The following is a 19,177-nucleotide window of genomic DNA, read 5'->3' on the forward strand; positions in this document are numbered from 1 at the left end:
TTGTTGTTGTTGTTGTTTTTACCTATTTGCATTGCACTTTTTGAATCTGACGAAGTCGAGTGAAGATCCTTGCCGGGTCCGTGTCGTACGATCATATCAGAAAATAATCTTCGGAGTCCGTAGTAGACTACACGGAGCACATCAAAATCAATATACGTCCATTTTCTTTGCCGCCTATCCTCACAAGGGTCGGAGGGGGGTGCACACTGAACTGGCTGCCAGCCAATCGCAGGGAAGATCGAGACAGTCACACTCACAAATCACACCTAGGGGCAATTTAAGCGTGTCCAATAAATGTTGCATGTTTTCGGGATGTGGGAGGAAACCGGAGTGCCCGCCCGGAGAAAACCCACACAGGCACTGGGAAAACATGCGAACTCCACACAGGCAGGGCCGGGATCGAACCCGGGTCCTCAGAACTGTGAGGCCAATGCTTTTCCAGCTGACCCACCGTGCCTTCAATTCAAAATATATCTAATTTTTAAATGTTGCAAACGAGAAGCTGGTGTTGCATAAAGAATAAATGCGTGATATTATCTTCAGTATGTCGTGTTTATTGTTGCTCGGTGGCTTTGGACCGACTGGATCTTTATCATCCCCTCCGAACATTTTCACCCCCCCCCCCCACGTTTCCCAGACCTTTTTAGAAGAAAATGTGAGAATTGCAACCTCTGGTGGCAAGTGGTAGTGAGTCCGCCCTCTCACAACTGATATTAGCAATTTAAAAAAAAAAAAAAGGAAATTTTTTGGGGGGGGTCTAGTTATCGTTATCCCTGTGGGCCGGACTGGACCCCCTGAAGGGCCGGCTCTGGCCCACGGACCATACATTTGAAACCACCGATGTCAGTCTAAACATCCCGATCCATCCAACATTGTAACCATGGTACGTAAAATATGTCCAAACAATAAAACAGAACTTTATTTAAGAAAGAGTTGGACAGTGACAACAGCAACGACGACAACAACAATTGAAATATTCACATCCTATTTATAATGAAAACATTTAAAACCGATAAAAGTGACAAACAAAATATGATTACCAGTACGTGAACACCGCTTCAGTCGGAATCAGAGTCAAGGGTGTAGCAAACGGGTTTCTTGGCCCTGCTCGGCTTCTCCTTGGCTAGTGCGGCTGTGGGTTCTTTGTTTGGAATCACGACGCTTTCGTCGTCGCTCCACTTCCTTCCTTTTTTCTATTGGGGGAGAGAGAAAGCGTCAACATTTCACGTGTGATTTGATTGAATGGGGGGGGGGGGGGGAGAGACCAAAAAATAGCCGGGGTTGGGGCGCCTGGGGTCTGCAAGCACGATCTAAGGATGATCATCAATCTTAACGTGCAAGTTTTAGAAATTACATTATGAATGAAATATATCTAGTACATCTATAACTAAATGCGATTCTGTTTTCAAAATGTACACATAATTCATTCATTCTTTCGGTGCACACCTTTACCCCCCAAAAATACAACTACTAAATTGAATTCAGATTTGTCATGGCATGCAAGCGTGCTTTCACAGCATGTACTGTATAACGCGTATCCATTCAAAAATGTTTTCATTTCTTGTTTTAGTAAATGATTGAAGCACATGAATTTGACAACAATTATTAACATCAAGTAAATAATACAGACATTTTTACAAACAATTGCTTCTGAACTCTCACCGTCTGCAACTGGGTTTGCTTGTTGGCCTTGGGTTGACATCTTAACGTAACAGCTATAGAAAAGTTCGTTTTCGTTGCTTTCAGTTGTTTGACATGTTTTTGTCGTTTTGCGTGAACTTCCCAATGCCTTAAAACCTCTTGATCCATATTTCAATAGTATCCTAACCCCACCTGCACAATGCTTTACCAGGTCGATCGATTCTGCGACTGAAGTCGCTCAACAGAGTGGCAACTTCCTTCTTTCCAACGGTATCGACAATTTTTCGTTCCAGCCAATCCCGCCGGAACTTATTTTTGACGTATTTATCAATTTCTTTCACTCGAGAAGCGTCTTTCCCCTCGAGTGCCGTCATCGCGTTCACGTGAAAATGGCCCCATGATCGGCCTCATATACAACAGGCGTTTTCATTGGTTAGGAGGAACACATTCGACCAATCAACGGACGTGTATCTAATCTTCCACCTCGTTTGCAAAAGTCAGACCGGGATATGAACGAGTGTGGATTCTGGCACGTGTCACGGTCAGAATATTGCAGAAAAACAGAGAATATATATATTTTTTAATCAATGCGATATAAAAAAAGAGTTAATCCCGTCTATAAACGGAAAAATCACATGTCTGGAGCAGGCAAACGTCACCCAAAGCAAAACGTTCCAAACCTTTGCTCCTGCGGTTGATTTGGACATAATGCGGGACATGAGATCCACCGATTGGCTGTCCGAGTCGTCGCTGACGACCTGCTTGCGTTTGGATGCGGGCTTCGGCTTCTGAACGTCGACTTGTCCCTCCGAGTCGCTGGAGTCAAACGAGGGAATACTTTTGGACGGAGGTTTGGGTTTGGACATGGCATCCACGATGGAAGGCTGCTTCACATCTGAGACAACAATTGAAGCCTGCGATCAACGGCGTCTGCCGCCAAACTCAATTTTTGACCGCGTGTTGACATTCACGGGCAACGTGAATACCTGCGGCCTTCTTGGACGCGGCCGCTTTCGTCGGAGCGGCAGGCTTCCTGGGTGCAGCCGCTTTGGTCTTACGCTGAACTGTCGCCTTCGGTGCGGCCTTCTGCTTGTCAGACTGAGCTGTTCGCAAAAAAAAAAAAATTCGGGAAAAAAAAAATTGTGGGAACATTACAACTTACAGATGAGCATTTTTCAAGCTTGTAGCATCAAGAGAGCCAAAGAAAATACTTACAGGTTGACTTGCCTACAGGTTGTTTCTTGGCTGTCACTTTAGCCTTTGTCACTTTTACTCTGCAGAAGTTTTTGGTTTTTTTTTTAATGTTGGGGTTGGATACCGACGGGCATTAAATATAAAATGCAAAGACTTCGTATTGTCTCATACTCACTTTGGCTCCGGTGCGATGGAAGAGTCCGGGTCGCTGTCCGTCACGGTGCTGGGGTCGAAGGCGAAGCTGTCGTCGTCGTCACTGGTGTCAACTTTCTTTTTTGGAGCTTCGCTCTTCAAACAATCATCAAACTCGTCCTCACTATCAGACATGAGGTACTTGACGGTAGCTGAAATGGAGTAAAACAGACAAAAGTGGGATTCAGTAATACTGAATAGTGATATTAAACTGAGGACCCTGAGCTGTAAATTCTGCAAAATTGGTTGCCATCAATTATGAGGCGTAATTTTTTTTTTTTTTTTTAAACGCCATATTTATGACATCCAGTGCAATAATGAAGCCAAGATTAAATGAATTAGAAAATGCAGTTCCTGGAGAAATTATGTGTGAACCAACAAGAGCTGACGCTGCACTGAAACACTGTAAAAATAAATTGAATCCTTCAAATGTCCAATGTGAAAATTAACTTTGAAATTGTTTGATGGAGGTTATATAGTTAGTTCCTAAGTTGAAAAATAGGTATGATAACTCGTTAAATTGGCAACACTGAGTGCCTTTTTCTGACAAAGCTCCTCTCTGTTTTCACCCATGTTCATGGAATCAGTCTACACCAAGCTGATGTTAGGATTAATTCTATTCTTGAGCCCAAATGTTAGCAACCCCGTGTACTAAAAGGTACCTTTGGTGCTGCGTTGTATCTTCTCTCTGGAGGCAACAACGTCCTCCACCTCCGAGTCACTCTCGGACAAATTGTCACTTTCATCCCCCGACGACTGAATCTTTTTGGCCTTCTTGGCAACCGGCTTGAACTGCAGGGTGGTCTGCTTGCCGATCTTTGACCCTTCAATGAAATGAAGTGCCGTTTACTGTGCGCTATTCCCGCATCACTGGAATTCGACTCCAGTGATTTCTTTTCACTTATATTCTGTAGTATCATTTTTACCTTTTTCCCCTAAGGTTTTTTTCGTTTTCTTTGTCACTCGAGCAGCCAAGCCGACTTCCTCTGGGCTCTCGTCCTCGTCCCCAAACTCCATCTTCACGGCCAAATCTTCACTCTGCAAAGGAACAATCAAGGGAAAAAAAAAATAATCATTCAGTAACATGATTAGGAACGAGACTATCGCGACGTCTGCCTGATCCACAAATGACGCAACGCACCTTGACTTTTCTGCCTCTCTTGCGTTCTCCTTTGTGGATCTCGGCCTTTCGGTTGGCCTCGGCTTTCATGGCACTGGTGACGCGTGGGATGACGCGGCGGCCCTGTGGCGTGGGCTGAGTTTCCGTTTTGACCTTCATCTTCATGCCTCTGCCTTTTGAAGTCTTTACGACGGGCATTGCGGCGTCCTCCTTCTCTTTGGCTTCAACGCACTGGTGTGAAAAAGAAAAATTAAGACAGTTAGTTTCCCATTTTTTTGACAGGAAGACTCGTCGCAAAGGAATACTTTAAAAGGAGTACTTTGTAACAGGTTTAGTATTTTCAAAAGTCTGAGATTTTCTATCTGTGGTGAGCCTGATGAAATCTAATTCAAAGATTGTGAAAAAAAGATCAAAATGGAATTTTATACATAGCCAAGAGACGAAAAAATGGGCAAGTACCTCAAGTTCTTCCAAAAAGGCAGCGAGGTCTTCTTTCCACAGGTCAGATGGCGTCTTCTTCTTCAGTGTGTTCAGCTCTGTCATCTGCAAAGCGTGATCGGGGAACAAAAGGTCAAAAATAGCAAAGGCATCAAAAGGAGCAAGATAAGAGTGAAGTTAAGCAACTGACCTTAGCATCTCTCTGCTTGCACAGTTCTTCCTTCTTCTCCTTGGTCAGGTACCACATGGGCATGCCTAGCAGGTAGTTGTAGTCTGGGCCACTGTTGTCCTCCTCTGACGTTTCCTCCTGATCCTCCTCAGCTTGCTCCTCATTCTAATGACCACATGTGATATTTAGTATATTTGGAAGCCGACTGTACGTACTTCTTTCCCAGGGCTTTACCTTGTCTTGAGCCTGTTTCCAGGCCTTGACCGGGTCAGAGTCATAACCCATTTGCTGCAGCATGCGAATCAACTCCTTCTTCGGTTTGTTCTCTGCGTGTAGACGTATAATATTAGCAAATAGGAACTCGAGTGACGGTGACGCGTGCCATCCTGCAACAACCACTCACCAATGACCAAGATTCCTTGTATTTTCTCCAGGATGAAGCGGGCCTGATTGGTGAGCTTGGCGCTTTCGGCCCCCAACATGCCCACCAACCAGTCCTTTCTCAGTCCGTAGTACTTCAACCTCAACTCGAAAAAGTCTTTGAGGATATCCTGCACGGACTCGTACTTCTTCAGGCTTCCCACATGGTCAAACAGAACCTGTAATCAAGACAAAAGTATAAAGTTAACAATTTGATCGCTATATTCTTGCAGTTTGATGCTGACGACTTGCTGAATGTACCATGGAATTGCAGGTGAGCGGATTCTGCAGCTTGAAGACTTTATGGAGGCCCATCGCTTCCGCCTCGCGCAGCTTCTCCTCAGTCATCTTGATCACAAATCGCACCGTGGTGTCGGTGTGGTATTCCTTATAGTCTGTGATCAGAGGCGGCACCTTTTCTGTACCGTTCAGCATCGGCTCCAGAACGTTCTCCTTGTAAGTCTGGAAACACAGTCGATGAGGTCGTCGCAAGAAGGAAACCGACGAGTTCAACAGTTAGCCATTGCACTGCCGCCACATCATTAGGTACACCAGAGTATTTTAATGGGATAATGTAAGCACTGTGTAGCTATGAAAATAACATATACGAGGATATGACGTTTGATGTTTTGTCATCTATGATTCCACAGAGATGATTCAGTTCCCCCGTGGTATCGAAGTTCTTTATGCAGGCATTGTATTGTAGTTACAACTCTTTAATTGCTAAAACAAAAGGCGACGTATGAGGGAAATAAAATATTTGCCCCTCACCGTCATCATTTGTATGGCTAGTTTTGAAAGATTGTCAGGCCAGGGGCCCAAATTGGGCCTTTGGAGATTGAGTTTGATTCTTTGCATTAATTGTTACGTGCACCTAGCGCTGTGTCTGTTCAGTGGGTAATAGGGACGTCTCGATTAAATGGCAACTAACCTGTGTCCAAGTTTTGACAGGCAATTCCGTGATCTCAATGGTGGTGGAGTCAATGATGGCCACCTCGCCACAGACGAAGTAGTGATTGTCTATCAGCTGATCAATTGTTCCTTTGAAGCCTTTATAGTTGGGAAGCTTAAAGAAGACAAAAAGAGCTTTTTAAATCAAATCATAAGCATCATCTTCACCGGTGATCCGCTTGTTATATCCCCCCCAAAAAAAGTCCTGCATCTCACTCACCATGGGTTGCGGCTCCTCTCCGTTGAGCATGCGCGTCATGTTGGTGACGATCTCTCGGACGTCGTAGTTGGGGATTCTACTGGCCCAGCCCGTGCCGATGCCGTCGGAGCCGTTGATCAGCACGGTGGGGATGATGGGAATGTACCACTCGGGTTCCACGCGCTGGTTGTCGTCATAGTTGTACTTGAGCAGATTATCGTCCGTTGCGGGGAAAAGAAGGCGGGCCAGCGGGCTGGAGGGTTAGCATTTTATGCATATTATTAAACTGCCAGTACTTTCTTCGACCGCAAATTTATTGAGCGACATTTCACTGGTAAACGCCGACCGCTGACCTGAGCATAGTGAAAATGTAACGGGGGCTGGCAGAGTCCTTGCCGCCGTGCAGCCTCGTTCCAAACTGACCAAGAGGCTGCAGCAGGTTCAAGTTGTTGCTTCCCACGTAGTTCTGGGCTAATCCAACAATGGTCATCATCAGGGAAACCTGGAAATCAAGTTTTGTTTTGTCAGGAACGGACGGGTGAAGCCTCTCTCATTCCTCTCATTTGTCCATAAGTGCTACTGTGTACACACACACACACACACACAGAGTACTGAGCAAATATCATATTGACTGCACCATCTATGCTTCATCCTCTAATAACAAGGAAGTGGTCTGCTAACAAACAAAAATAGATAAATGAATATCACATAAAATTACCAAACTGGAAAACCCGAATACAAACCTCTAAGAATCATTTTCACTACATGATTCAGCCTTTTTGGAGGTCTGTAGTTTACTTAGTGGCCTTCAAGGTATTCAATGGCATTACGGCATTGTAAGAGAGAAAAAAAAAAAATCTAATGGTGGGATAAGACATTTTAACAATTCCATACAGACAAATACCAATTCAACAGAAATAGTCACGGGCCAATTGCGACAGTTACCTCTCCGTGATGATACGCTGAGGTCTCAGCCACAGAACCAGCCAACTGGGCCACCTTCACCTCTCGTTTGTCATTTCTCTTGAAGCAGCAGAACAGTACCTTCCTCTGGCCCGGCTTCAGACCTAAGACAAACCGCAACAAACGCGCGCATATTAGGGACGTTCCCAAATTTATCAGCGTCGCTGAGAGTCCGACTGTATTGACCCACCATCCACCAGGCAGGGAATGGACCGCTCATTGTCAGAGTTGGAGAAAAGTACCAGCTCCTTGTTGACAAAGTCGTTGTAGGAGAGATGCTTGGTGGACTGACCGTAGAGATACTCCTGCGGGCAGGGGAGCAAACCAGTAACTTTGGAGTGTTTGAGAACAAGATAAATCGATAAAACCACGTTTAAATGAAGCTGGGCTCAACCTCGGGCAGGTTGTGCTCCTTCCGCTGGCGTCTGTTGACCATGAAATTGGTGAGCCAGTCTTTGCGCTCATCCACTTTTTTCTTGCTAAAGGCCTACCACAAAGAAGAGGATGCAGATTTCATTTGTTTAAAAAAAATGGCCACGATGCAAACACACATGACTTACAAGGGTAATGGCTTCATCGTCTTCAGGCCCGATATATTTGAATGGAATACGATGTCTCTGCATGTCAGAGAAATATTCCTTGGCTTCTTGCGATGTGCTGGTTCCCAAACCTGATTGGAGAGGCGGAACAGACGTCCAATTAGAAAGACCCGGAGAAGATAAACCACAAACCGTGACATTGGTCAGGTATGGAGGGAAGGAAGCTTACTTGGCTTGTTTACTACCACACAGGGCTTTGTGACAAACCTTTGTAGTATTTGACTTTCCAAGATTTGTAGTTGGCCTGACTCTCCTTCCAGGCGTTGAACTCTGGAATACTGTAGAACGACAGCTGGGATTTCTTGAATGAGGCCTGAAGAGAAATTTAAGAAATGTAATTTGACTTCTGACCGCTGTGCCTTGACAGATTTCAGCTGTTCTCCAATTATGCACAACAACAAAAAAAAAAAAGCATCTTTGTTTATCCATCTATGCCAGAAATGTATTGTGACAGGAAGAACAATTGAATTATCTTCCACTAGCAGACAAAAGGTACATTTAACCCATGTATAAGCCTCAAAATTGAGTCAAAGGTTGTAAAACAGATTTTGATTTAAAAAAAAAAAAAAAACTTTCAAGATTTGGGCAACAGGTGGCAGCGTTGTCACAAATTCCAGCTACATACTTTAATGATGGGAGTGATGAACTCTTCCAGGAAGTTGTGGCGCAGCAATGACGGCCAGTTGTAGTGGATGAAGTTTATCAGCAAACCTTTAATATGGGAGCCGTCTTGATCCTGTTCCAAATATGATACAATTCAGGATTAGTGGCACTTCCATGGCTTGGCGAGAACTGATTTAGGGGGTTGGGGGAAAAAAAAGTTCAAAGGACACTAAAAGCAAACCTGATCAGTCATGATCATGATCTTGCCGTAGCGCAGGGACTTGAGTGACTCCGGGTCACTGTAGTTCTTTTTGTACTGCAGGCCGAGGATCTTGATGACATTGTTGATCTCTGCGTTGTCCATAATCTTTGAGAGACATACAATCAATAAGAACAACTCCAACACACCTTGGAGAAATGTAATCCTTGAACAACAGACAATATAGGATGCCGATTAAGCTTCCATATATAAGTAAAATACACATTTTTCTTTAAGAAAATCATTTGTTTACGGTATCCGCTGTTTTGAAAACAAGCAAGCATGGCTTGCGTTATTCCTGAATTGGCGTTGGTGATGGGCTCTTTGATATAATTTATATTTTGCATTTATTCCTGTCACACCGTGGCCTTCAAATGCCCTCAAAGACAAAATGTTAAGTGGTACGAAATCTGGGGATCTGAAAGGCCACTCTACGGGACCACGCGGACAATCCGATCATCTGGAAATTGCTGATCTAATCACTGACACACATGAATACCATCATGAGATGGCGCTTCATTTCCATATGTATGTGTGGCACCACATAGGGGTTGCAATTTGCAATACAGGACGTGGTGCCACAATATCAAATGGCCACCGACCAAGGCACTTAATCTCCCAAGCATTTCCTCCAACTCTCACAGGTATGGCGGCTAAAGCCACCTGATTGAAAAAAAGCCCTCCAAGACGGGAGAGAATTGGAACGAACCAACAGCGACATGGTGAGGAGGCGACTGGAAACAGTTGGAGAAAGTGACGTGACATGACGTAGGAATGTAGTTTTAGATGAAGAAAAATCCAACCTGCTTGTGAGTGGCCTCTCGCACGTTGAGAATTTTGCCTCTCAGAGGGAAGACACCGTAGCGGTCCCTGCCGACCACGCCCAGCCCGGACACTGCCAGCGTCTTGGCCGAGTCTCCCTCGGTGAGGATGAGCGTGCAGCCGATGGAGTTCTTGCCACCTGCCAGACGGCAGTCATTACAGGTTTCTGCCCCACTGGCCCGTCGTCTCTGGACAGACTGTGCCGACGTGACAAAACGGTACCTGCGTCGTTGGCGTCATCCAGCTTGGGCACCCCTTTGATTTTGTTGTGCTTGACTGCTGAGCACTTCTTGTTGAGCTGCAGCTGAGCTTTGAACTTCACCCAGTTCATGATATTTTCGACTATTCCGCAGGTGATGGCCTGTAGTGAGGAGACGGCTTAGCGAACGGGAGAGAGCTCAGAGAGGCCGTGAGGGATGCCGGCGGACGTTTACCTGTTTAATGAACTTCTCGCTGAGCGAGCAAGTGGAGCCGAAATTCTTATGCTGCAGAGTCATGTTCTCTTTAGTTTGAGAGTCAAACGTGGGGTTCTCAATCTGGCAGTTCACAAACAGCCACATGTGGTTCTTCACCTGGATGTGAATGGAAATTAGTCATGACTTGCTCATCACAGAATGTCCCTTTTGAATATATAATCAGACAGTCACAACTTTAAATTGAATTCTAATATCCACCAAGCCCAGAAAAAAAATATGCCTGTGAGTATTGTATGCATTACTCCTCCATGTGTGTTACGGTACAAGTTGTTTGACGGTTTAATTTGACAAGTATCGCAGCTAAATTCCATTAGCCTGTCTATGGTGTTTCACATTAAGATAGATTTTCCTTAGATGGCATTATAAAGTTTTGTCGATCATTTTAAACAAAATTTAATTCCCATTTCATCTCATGTGTCAGTTTTACATTCAACAGGTGGTAACAGCTTGAAGCAAGCACACTTTGCCTCTCATTTGGAGAACTACAAGTGAGAGAGAGAGAACAGGCACTCAAAAATCCTATTAAAAAAACGTTATAAAAAGTTTAAGTGTTTAAAGGAAGTGTGTGTTTGTGTGTGTGTGTGTGTGGGGGGGGGGGGGGGGACACAATATTGCACATTGTCACTTACTGCAGGTCCACCCATGAACCATACTCAAGGCTTTACGCGTGAGTTTATTGTATCACAACCAAAGTAGTCTACGGTTTTTGTGCATTTAAAAAAAAAAAAAAAACAGCCTAACCTGGAAAGGTTTGACGGCCACGCCAGCTTTATTCTTCTTCTTCACAACGTCAATGAGCTTGCTCACCACCTGATCAGCCACGTAATCAGTGTGCCTCCCACCCTGTGGTTCAGAGGACAGTTACTCAAACCTACTTAGCAAAACAACCACATTAATCATCTTAAATGACTCTATTGACCTGTCAAGAGAATGCATCTGAATAAGTGCTATCGGGAGAGCGCCTAATCCGGTGTAACGGTGTACCTTGGTCGTGGCAATGCTGTTGACAAAGCTGACTTGCTGGAAGCCCTTCTCGCTGACGGTGAGGCAGACCTCCCAGCGCCCGTTGACAGCCTCGTGAATGACTGTGAGCTCATTACCCGTCTCGCTCACTTTGTCCTTCACGTACAGGCCCACGTAGCTTTGGAAATCCGTCACCTAGGGTGCAGGGTGACAAGGAAATAGAGATCGGGTGGAAATGTTTTAGGTATTTATATAAGCATGAATAAGGACCGCTGACGCTTCCTGATAAGTAGACGACACGTTAACTAACAGGCAGTCGTTTGCTGTTGAAGAACACACGGACACCCTTGGTGCAGCCAGCAATGTCGTAGGCCCTCCTGGTCATCAGCGCCACCGTGTCTTTATCCAGGATGCTCATCTTAAACTTGGGCAGATCTGGCCGAAAGGTGACGCAGGTGAAATCCTCTCCGTCAAACGATTTGATGGTAGGATCCCCGGCCCTGCCCATGTTGTCGTACCACGTCTGTGGCGAGAAAAGTGCGTACGTGAAGGGACATTTGAAGGAAAGAACCCAAGAAAATATTCTGTAATATATTTGGTCTTTAGTCTTTACCTGTCGAAAAGTCTTCTTTGATTCTTTGCAAGCGGTCTCAACGGTGAACTTAGTGCTGAAGATGTTGCACAGCTTGGCACCATATCCATTACGTCCACCTATAAATGCAGGCGTGGACCCACCGGTGTCAAGTCAAGACGCCAGAACCAACACGTGAGGCCAATTCATGTCGGGCGTTTAGACAAATTATCTTTCTCCGTCACGTTTCTTGTGTAAATCTGCAAATGGTACTCATTCATGGACAAACCCTAACCCATTTAATGGTGAATTTATCAAGGAATGCCAGTTAAAGTTTTAAACTTTTTTTTCCGATATGAGTAGAAACAAGTCAAATCCCAGAATGAGAAAAAAAAAAAACAACATTGTTTTGAATTTTACTTTATTTGTCAATTATAGTTGAATTTTTGTTTTTAAAAAAAAAAAAAAGCAGAGGCAAGGTGATCTTGCATTAAGGCTGTAAAACGCATCTCTAAATTACAGTTAATCAGATTGCACAATGGCTAATCTTACCCGTGACCTTCTTTTCGTCATCGTCATAGTTACTGGAGGTGAGGAGCTGACCAAAAATGAGAGCAGGCACGTAAACTTTCTCGACCTTGTGCTCCACCACCGGGATCCCCTTGCCGTTATTCCACACACTGATGGTGTTGTTTTCGCTGTAAGGGAGACGGTGAAGGAGTGAGCTTCCGTGAAAACGCATAAAAGCGAGCGGACTTGATGATGATTTGGCTCAATGTATTTATTGATTTCATTTTGTGGTGTAAAATGTTGGTTTCTGCCAGAAAGTTCCACTGTACCTAACCTGATCTGTGAATGCAAGCATGTCATACTCACACATCAATGTTGATTTTGATGCAGGACATGTTCTTATCTCTCTGCTTGTTGTCTGCGGCATTTACTGTAAGAAGGGAGGGAATACTTCCATGAGCAAACAAAAGTATATAAAAAAATTTTCCATTGGACTGTAAGACGCATAGATTTATTTGACTTACCAAGTATCTCATCAAAAATCTTGTAAAGCCCGGGCACGAATGTCACATCCCGGCAGTTCATTCCAATGTCTTCATCGTACACCCACATTTGCTGAGGAAAAATGAAGCAAGTGAGTTTGCATGCATTTTTTTTTTTTTTTAGATCCAGCAATGAACTTAAATCAAGTCTTACCTGCGTGACAGTCTCTACTGAGCCGATGTACGAATCCGGTCGGAGCAAAATATGTTCCAACTGGGTCTTCTTCTGGTAGATCCTCTCTACTGACATACGCTTGGGGTCCTTCTTGGTTTTGTCCAAAGGCTTGTTGTCAAGGAAATTTAACTGTCGAGGAGACAAATTTAAGTCACTTGATTTGTTTCGAGTATGAGCGTTGATGCTTGTAATTGCCTATGCTATGCTCATGATACCCATGTACGGCACTTTGATCACTTTTAGTAACATTGTAATAAATATTACCCCTAGGGATACTTGGGCTCTCCAAAAAGGTGTGTGAAAATAGTGGTTTGAACTTCTTTTTTTAATGATTTAATAGATTTAGTTTAAACTCGGACGCCATTTTATTTTCTTTGTCGGAACTAGTTAGTTGACACCCCCCCCCCCCAAAAAAAAATGTTCAGTTTTGAACTATACCGTGGCAAATCTCTCCGAGAAGGAACTGCACTATTACCTTTCTTTCTCATCTGTGTCAACTTGCCTTAAGTGTTGTAGACAAAAATATTGACCGTTTTTTTTCTCCTCCTACCAATCTTAACTGTTGGTCGCCAACTTCGGCCCGCTAGCTAAGTAGCCGAAGTTTAGCGTCCGAACTCGAACAGCAAGTGGTCATTTACCTTTAGTGGTTCACCCATTTTCTTCTACTTTGTTCTACGGGGACACTCGTTCAGTGTGGACTTGTTTTTTTTGAAATGTACAAATGCGTTAAACCCGGATTAAAAAACATAAAAAACTCAGTACGTGTGCACGACCACAACCCGTGAGCTAGCACAAAGGAAAGTGAGACCCCAGTTTGAAATCTCAGAATGTTGCTGCCGCCACTCGACAATAGCCAATGAGACGACGGGGAACGTGATCAGTTCTTCCAATGGTAAGCACGGAACCAGCCCCTATGGAATATGACCAATCAGCGAGAATGTCGTCATCCAATGGCCAATCGGCTTCGTTAAACGGGAGACGAACAGGGTCCTCGATGGTCCTGAATTTCGCATCTTTCACTCATTTAAAAAAAAATTGTTTGCATGTGTAATGCATTTAAAAAAAATAATCATTTTCATTAAAAAATGTGAGAATGCATACATTTACGTAGAATATTTTATTGTAGTAGCAAAATTCAAATAACGTTTAAAATAATTTTCGTAAAAAATGTTAAAATGCCTAAATGTACACAAAATATTTTATTGTGGTAGCAAAATAATCATTCATACAAATTTTTAAATCGCAATTAATAATATATATATTATATATAAAATTCTAATATAATAAATAACAAAAATCTTAAAATGCCTAAATGTACACAAAATATTTTATTGCGGTAGCAAAATAATCATTCATACAAATTTTTAAATCGCAATTAATAATATATATATTATATATAAAATTCTAATATAATAAATAACAAAATAATAAATAAATAATAAAAATGTAATAAATACATATAAATATATAATATAATAATTATATACATATAAAACAGGATTCAAAAATTAGTATGAATAATTATTTTGCTACCGCAATAAAATATTTTATGTACATTTAGGCATTTTCAAATTTTTTTTATACAAGTAAATCATTCATTTATTATATATAATGAAATGTATTGTTTTGAAATATATTCATTCAATACATTTAATATCGGTCTAAGTAAATTAGTTAACAAATGATGCCAATGAAAAATATGGTGAATCATTAACCTATGAGTAAAATAAAGTACCTTATATACATCCATAAACATTTAAAAAAAACACGATTTATGAAATACAGGTAAATGAATCCCAAGCAACTTTGTTATTATGCTGATTTTATACCACAGTCGAATGAAAATGCTTCGTCTTTGCGGGAGTCCGCGATCATCCAGGAGGTTACTTGCGCGAATCGCGAGCTGCGATTGTGACCGACGAGCGCCCGTCTTAAATTAGAGCGCCGTGCGCCGCGCCGGTCGATGTAAATGCAATTGCTGGGCCTCTCGGGCGGTGAAAGCAGCGTGGAGCAGGTCACAACACTTCAGTCAGACGCCGTAATGGTAGCTGTTCTTCACAGAGGATATGTAATATATATAAGCCTGTGAGTGTTGTTTTAACATCTGTCTACATATGTTGCGCCACCGTTTGTGTTCAAGTATCCATTGGGTCACTTGTATCCCAAGACGCCGCTAATGACGAATGACCCTGACGCCAGGGTCAATTAAACCCTTAAATCGGTTTCCCACCGCGCGCACCCGCTTGTGAACGACTTAACAGCACTTTCACCGTACGATATTTTTTCCGTACAGAGTCATCACACTCGATTCCCCCCCCCTCCCCCCCTTTCGCAGTTGTGGGCATTTTAAAAAGGAGGAACGACAAAGTACTTTCCGTCCCCAAAATAGGCACCCATCTGACGCTGGGCAGACGTTAGTAAAGTAGATGGATGGCCGGGCTCTCGGCGCCACCTGTTCCACTGTTTATTTATTGACGACGCTGCGTATTTTTTTTTCCCTCCCCCTTTCCGAGGGCCGCCGAAGCAGAAGCGGGGGAGAAAGCACCGAGTCATAGATGTGTATAAAAATCATGTTTAATAACAGTGGTGTGCTGTCACTTTTTTTTTTTTTTTTTTTTTTTTTAACAAGACAGGAAATGGGTGGCATTGGGGGCTCAGCTGGTAAAGCGTTGGCCCCGCAGTCCTGAGGTCCCGGGTTCAATCCCGGACCCGCCTGTGTGGAATTTGCATGTGTGCGTGAGTTTTTTTTTCTCCAGGTGGGCACTCCGGTTTGCTCGCACGTCCCAAAAAACACGCAACATTAATTGGAGATTCTAAATTGCCCCTAGGTGGTGGGACCCCGCGACCCTCGTGAGGATAAGCGGCAAAGAAAATGGACGGCTGGATAATTGGAGACTCTCGGGGTCCCCGAGAGGGGTTGCGTCAGGAAGGGGATCCGGCGTAAAAACTGTGCCAAACAAATACGAGCGTTCATCTGAGATGTCACGCTGTGGCGACCCCGAACGGGACAAGCCGAAAGAAATAATTGGAGAATCTAAATTTCCCTTAGGTGGTGTGATTGTGAGTGCGGCTGTTTGTCTCCAAGTGCCCCACCGATTGGCCGGCGACCTGTTCTGCCCGTTGACAGCCGGGGATAGGCTCCAGCACTCCCCGCGACCCTCGTGAGGATAAGCGGCGAAGAAAATGGATGGATGGATGCACACTGTTATGGCAAAACAAATTGTAACCCCGCGACTCCAACTCAGACGGGGACGGCGAGACGGACGGGCCTCGAGATACGACAGATTTCTGCTCGTAAGTCAAAGCGAGAAACGGTCCAAATGACTCTTATCTCAAGGCACCGCAGTCCAGTATTTCCACGATCATAAATCCGGCAATTTCTAAAGACTAAAGACTGCTTCCAGACCAGGTGGCCCCAACGTCGACCGGCGTGCGACTTGCATTCAAAATAAATCGCTCCAACGCGAAAAGAAAGAAACAAAGTAGGCTAATGTATTCGCGCAGACCAGGGCGGTGGGGGGCTGGGGGGGGGGGGGCGTTTGATCTCGTTCAGTGGATGAGGAGAAACGCCCGGGAGCGCTGTGGGGAATGAAAAATGAGAAAAAAAAAATAATAATAAATTCATCATGACTTCTCCTCTCCTTCCACTGCGGCACTCACGATATGCAGATTCCCCTCGCAGGGATAAGCAACATCTCACGGGTGCGCCCGTTATTAGCAACGCAGAAGCGAATATAAACGAGGCTGGGCTAGTTGACTGCGAGCCGGCCGCGAAGGCTTTCGACGCAATCTGACGAAAGCGAGGTCTCGATTGACTGCCGGCACGTTCGCCGCTAGTCCAGTCCAAGTACGGTCGTTCGGTTTCGGGCTCGCTAGCTCATTTTCTTCCAAGAAGAAGAACAAGAACACACGCGATACTGATGAGGAGTCTTGAAATTCATACATCACGTACACAGTCTTAGGTCTGGCCGATATGGCCTAAAAATAAACACCGGTACTCATATTTGGACTCGGATTTTATTGAACCTAAATTCCAACATTTGTCCCGTGTACTATTGTTAATCTATTCCCAGCCGTCTATTCTTTTAATTTCATCCTTTTTCTTGGCTGTACCGCGCCCAGTAAATATTTTATTTGTTTAGCATCCACGCTTGCAACTCAAAACCAGTGAACTGTATCTCAAATCGTCTTTCCGCATTGAAATGAATGGAAAAGCCACTAATCCGTTCCAGCCTCCCCCTAAAATCAACCAAAATGTTTTCAGTGTCTTATTTACAAAGGCAAAAACGAACTTTATATTGTTGTGCTTTATAATAACATAGAGTGATGACAAAAATAACTCCAACATAAAGAAATTAAACGTGTTTTTGACACATTTTGTACTTCAATGGATATTAATGGAACTGGTCAAAACTCCTCTGTAAGCTGAAGTAATATTAATTGTTCTTTATGGAGGATGATTGTGAGTATTTTTGTTTATCTGTCAACAAAAACTCTTTGTCACTCTTATCTCAAGGCACCACTGTATTCGCGAAGTAACTTATCAGATTTTAAAAACGTTGGACACCCTAAATTGCCCCTAGGTGTGACCGTGAGTGCGGCTGTTTGTCTCCATGTGCCCTGCGATTGGCCGGCGACCAGTTCAGGGTGTCCCCCCCCCGCCTCCTGGCCATTGACAGCTGGGATCGGCTCCAGCACTCCCCGCGACCCTCGTGAGGATAAGCAGCTAAGAAAACGGACGGATAATTGCACAGTTTGACCCCGCATTGACTCGGGCGTATCTCGACTGACTCTCTAACCGCGAAAGAGACTCCAACGCGATCCTTAATAGGATTTTTAATGTCTTCACGGCGATTGATCGTGATTAAAATACCCAACAGTGACTCCGTTAAAAGGGAGTCTAACGAACCGGCATAAAATCCAAGAAAGCCGCTTTGTGCTGTTCTTTTCGTTATTTAGCACACCCTGAAACTGTCTACCATATTTGGATACATGCCTAAAACGGTAATTAATGCCGGCGAGTTAATTATAATTCTACACAAAGTAGAAGGTTAGAGTGAATCACCCACAGTGAATTGCTCCAGAGCACCAGGAGGGCAAGCGGGGGTGGAACCCGCTGTATCGATTTTAATTCCATTAATACCTTACAAGACTTTCCCAAGTCAGCGCAGTTGTTTTAAGTGGAATCGAACGCGCGGCCCGGCGAACCTCAAGACCGGTAGCGCCACAACGCCGCAATTCGACGTTGCTGGTTGAACAAGACGTTTTGGACACCCGGATTATGTTCGAGCGAGGGCGTTTTCTCTCGCAGGGGGTGAAAAATCAATCGCGTTAATGTTTTCTTTTTCGGAAAGTGCAACGTCAACACTTTATGTTCCTTTTTAGGGAGGAAACGTTGCATATAAGTGCAGCACTTTCATTTTGAAGAGTGGAACATTAATAAAGGCATTTTTTTTTTTTTTATTTTATGACTTTGGCTGTATATGAGGAAACCAAAAGAATCTGAGCAGCGCTGTGTTTGTTTATGTACAAAAGGCTTCAACGCCTGCCTCTAATATCATAATATGGAACCATAATAATCACCCCATCATCTTTTATAATCGCCCCAGCATTTATTATAATTCAACGGCGAGTTTTGAACGAAAGTCAAAGAAACGTTGGGGAAATCTTAAATAGTACTAACAATATTATTAATAATCCTTCTTCCCGAGTTCCTAAACCACGTGCGTTACTTTCATTCGCAGGTGTCAAACTCGAGGCCCGGGGGCCAGATGCGGCCCGCCACCTGGTTTTATTTGGCCCGTGGAGGCAAATCACGTGTATCAGCTTCCAGGATTATTGTTCGAATCTGGACCAAAATTTCACACGGTCATATCATAAATGATGACGTCGAGCTGTTGCAAGCGTTTATGTGTTCCCAAACGTCAACAAGAGTTGAGAAACCCATATGCCCTTGATTTCTGATTCCAAAACCAGTTGATGACTTTAATGTGTAAATATGATGGGACAATTTAAGATTTTCGTGGTTTTGGTCATAATGGCTTTCTGACAGAAACCTTAACTACAGTGTGGAGCGCAATAAAAAAAAAAAAAAAAAAAAAATTTGACACCCCTGGTTTGATTCAATGCTGTGAACGTGTGTGAATGCTTGTTCGTCTAAAAACTTTATTATATAAAAGCAGTAGCTGTAGTAATATTCACGCTCCTTCACAGAGGATATACAGTTGTATTACTAAATTTCATTTCTAGATGATTTGCGCCACCGTTTGTGTTCATATACATCTGTTTAAAGGGTTAAATAACGAGGCGCTGATGCTTATTTTCATTCATTTTGCATAATTTGTCAGCATGAAATTAAGATAAACGGACT

The 19,177-nt window shown here is 43.6% G+C and overlaps 1 protein-coding gene across 1 annotated transcript; it reads right to left on the bottom strand.

Moving 5' to 3' along the window:
• Window positions 1–899: 899 nt before the first annotated feature.
• On the bottom strand, window positions 900–13,636 carry top2a (DNA topoisomerase II alpha). The gene is made up of 35 exons (XM_061810802.1): window positions 13,446–13,636; window positions 12,787–12,936; window positions 12,615–12,705; window positions 12,457–12,520; window positions 12,133–12,278; window positions 11,623–11,720; window positions 11,320–11,532; window positions 11,031–11,204; window positions 10,788–10,889; window positions 10,005–10,142; window positions 9,793–9,931; window positions 9,552–9,709; window positions 8,731–8,856; window positions 8,512–8,622; window positions 8,094–8,199; window positions 7,848–7,957; window positions 7,682–7,774; window positions 7,478–7,592; window positions 7,270–7,391; window positions 6,678–6,826; window positions 6,346–6,577; window positions 6,106–6,240; window positions 5,436–5,636; window positions 5,158–5,353; window positions 4,989–5,080; window positions 4,776–4,919; window positions 4,607–4,690; window positions 4,169–4,378; window positions 3,954–4,065; window positions 3,690–3,851; window positions 3,011–3,179; window positions 2,857–2,915; window positions 2,628–2,744; window positions 2,322–2,536; window positions 900–1,193 (listed from the first exon to the last, which is right to left on the bottom strand). The coding sequence occupies exons 1-35, from the start codon at window positions 13,461–13,463 to the stop codon at window positions 1,059–1,061; spliced, it is 4,686 nt and encodes a 1,561-aa protein (XP_061666786.1). The 5' UTR covers window positions 13,464–13,636; the 3' UTR covers window positions 900–1,058.
• Window positions 13,637–19,177: the final 5,541 nt, after the last annotated feature.

This window comes from Syngnathoides biaculeatus, chromosome 22, assembly GCF_019802595.1.
Source record: "Syngnathoides biaculeatus isolate LvHL_M chromosome 22, ASM1980259v1, whole genome shotgun sequence".
Taxonomy (NCBI): Eukaryota; Metazoa; Chordata; class Actinopteri; order Syngnathiformes; family Syngnathidae; genus Syngnathoides; species Syngnathoides biaculeatus.

Excerpts from the sequence above, each read along its gene's own strand:
- top2a (XM_061810802.1), bottom strand. Across the intron at positions 4,691-4,775 it reads GCAAGCAGAGAGATGCTAAG|ATGACAGAGCTGAACACACT; the intron begins GTCAGTTGCTTA and ends CACGCTTTGCAG. Across the intron at positions 2,745-2,856 it reads ACCTGTAGGCAAGTCAACCT|CTCAGTCTGACAAGCAGAAG; the intron begins GTAAGTATTTTC and ends TTTTGCGAACAG.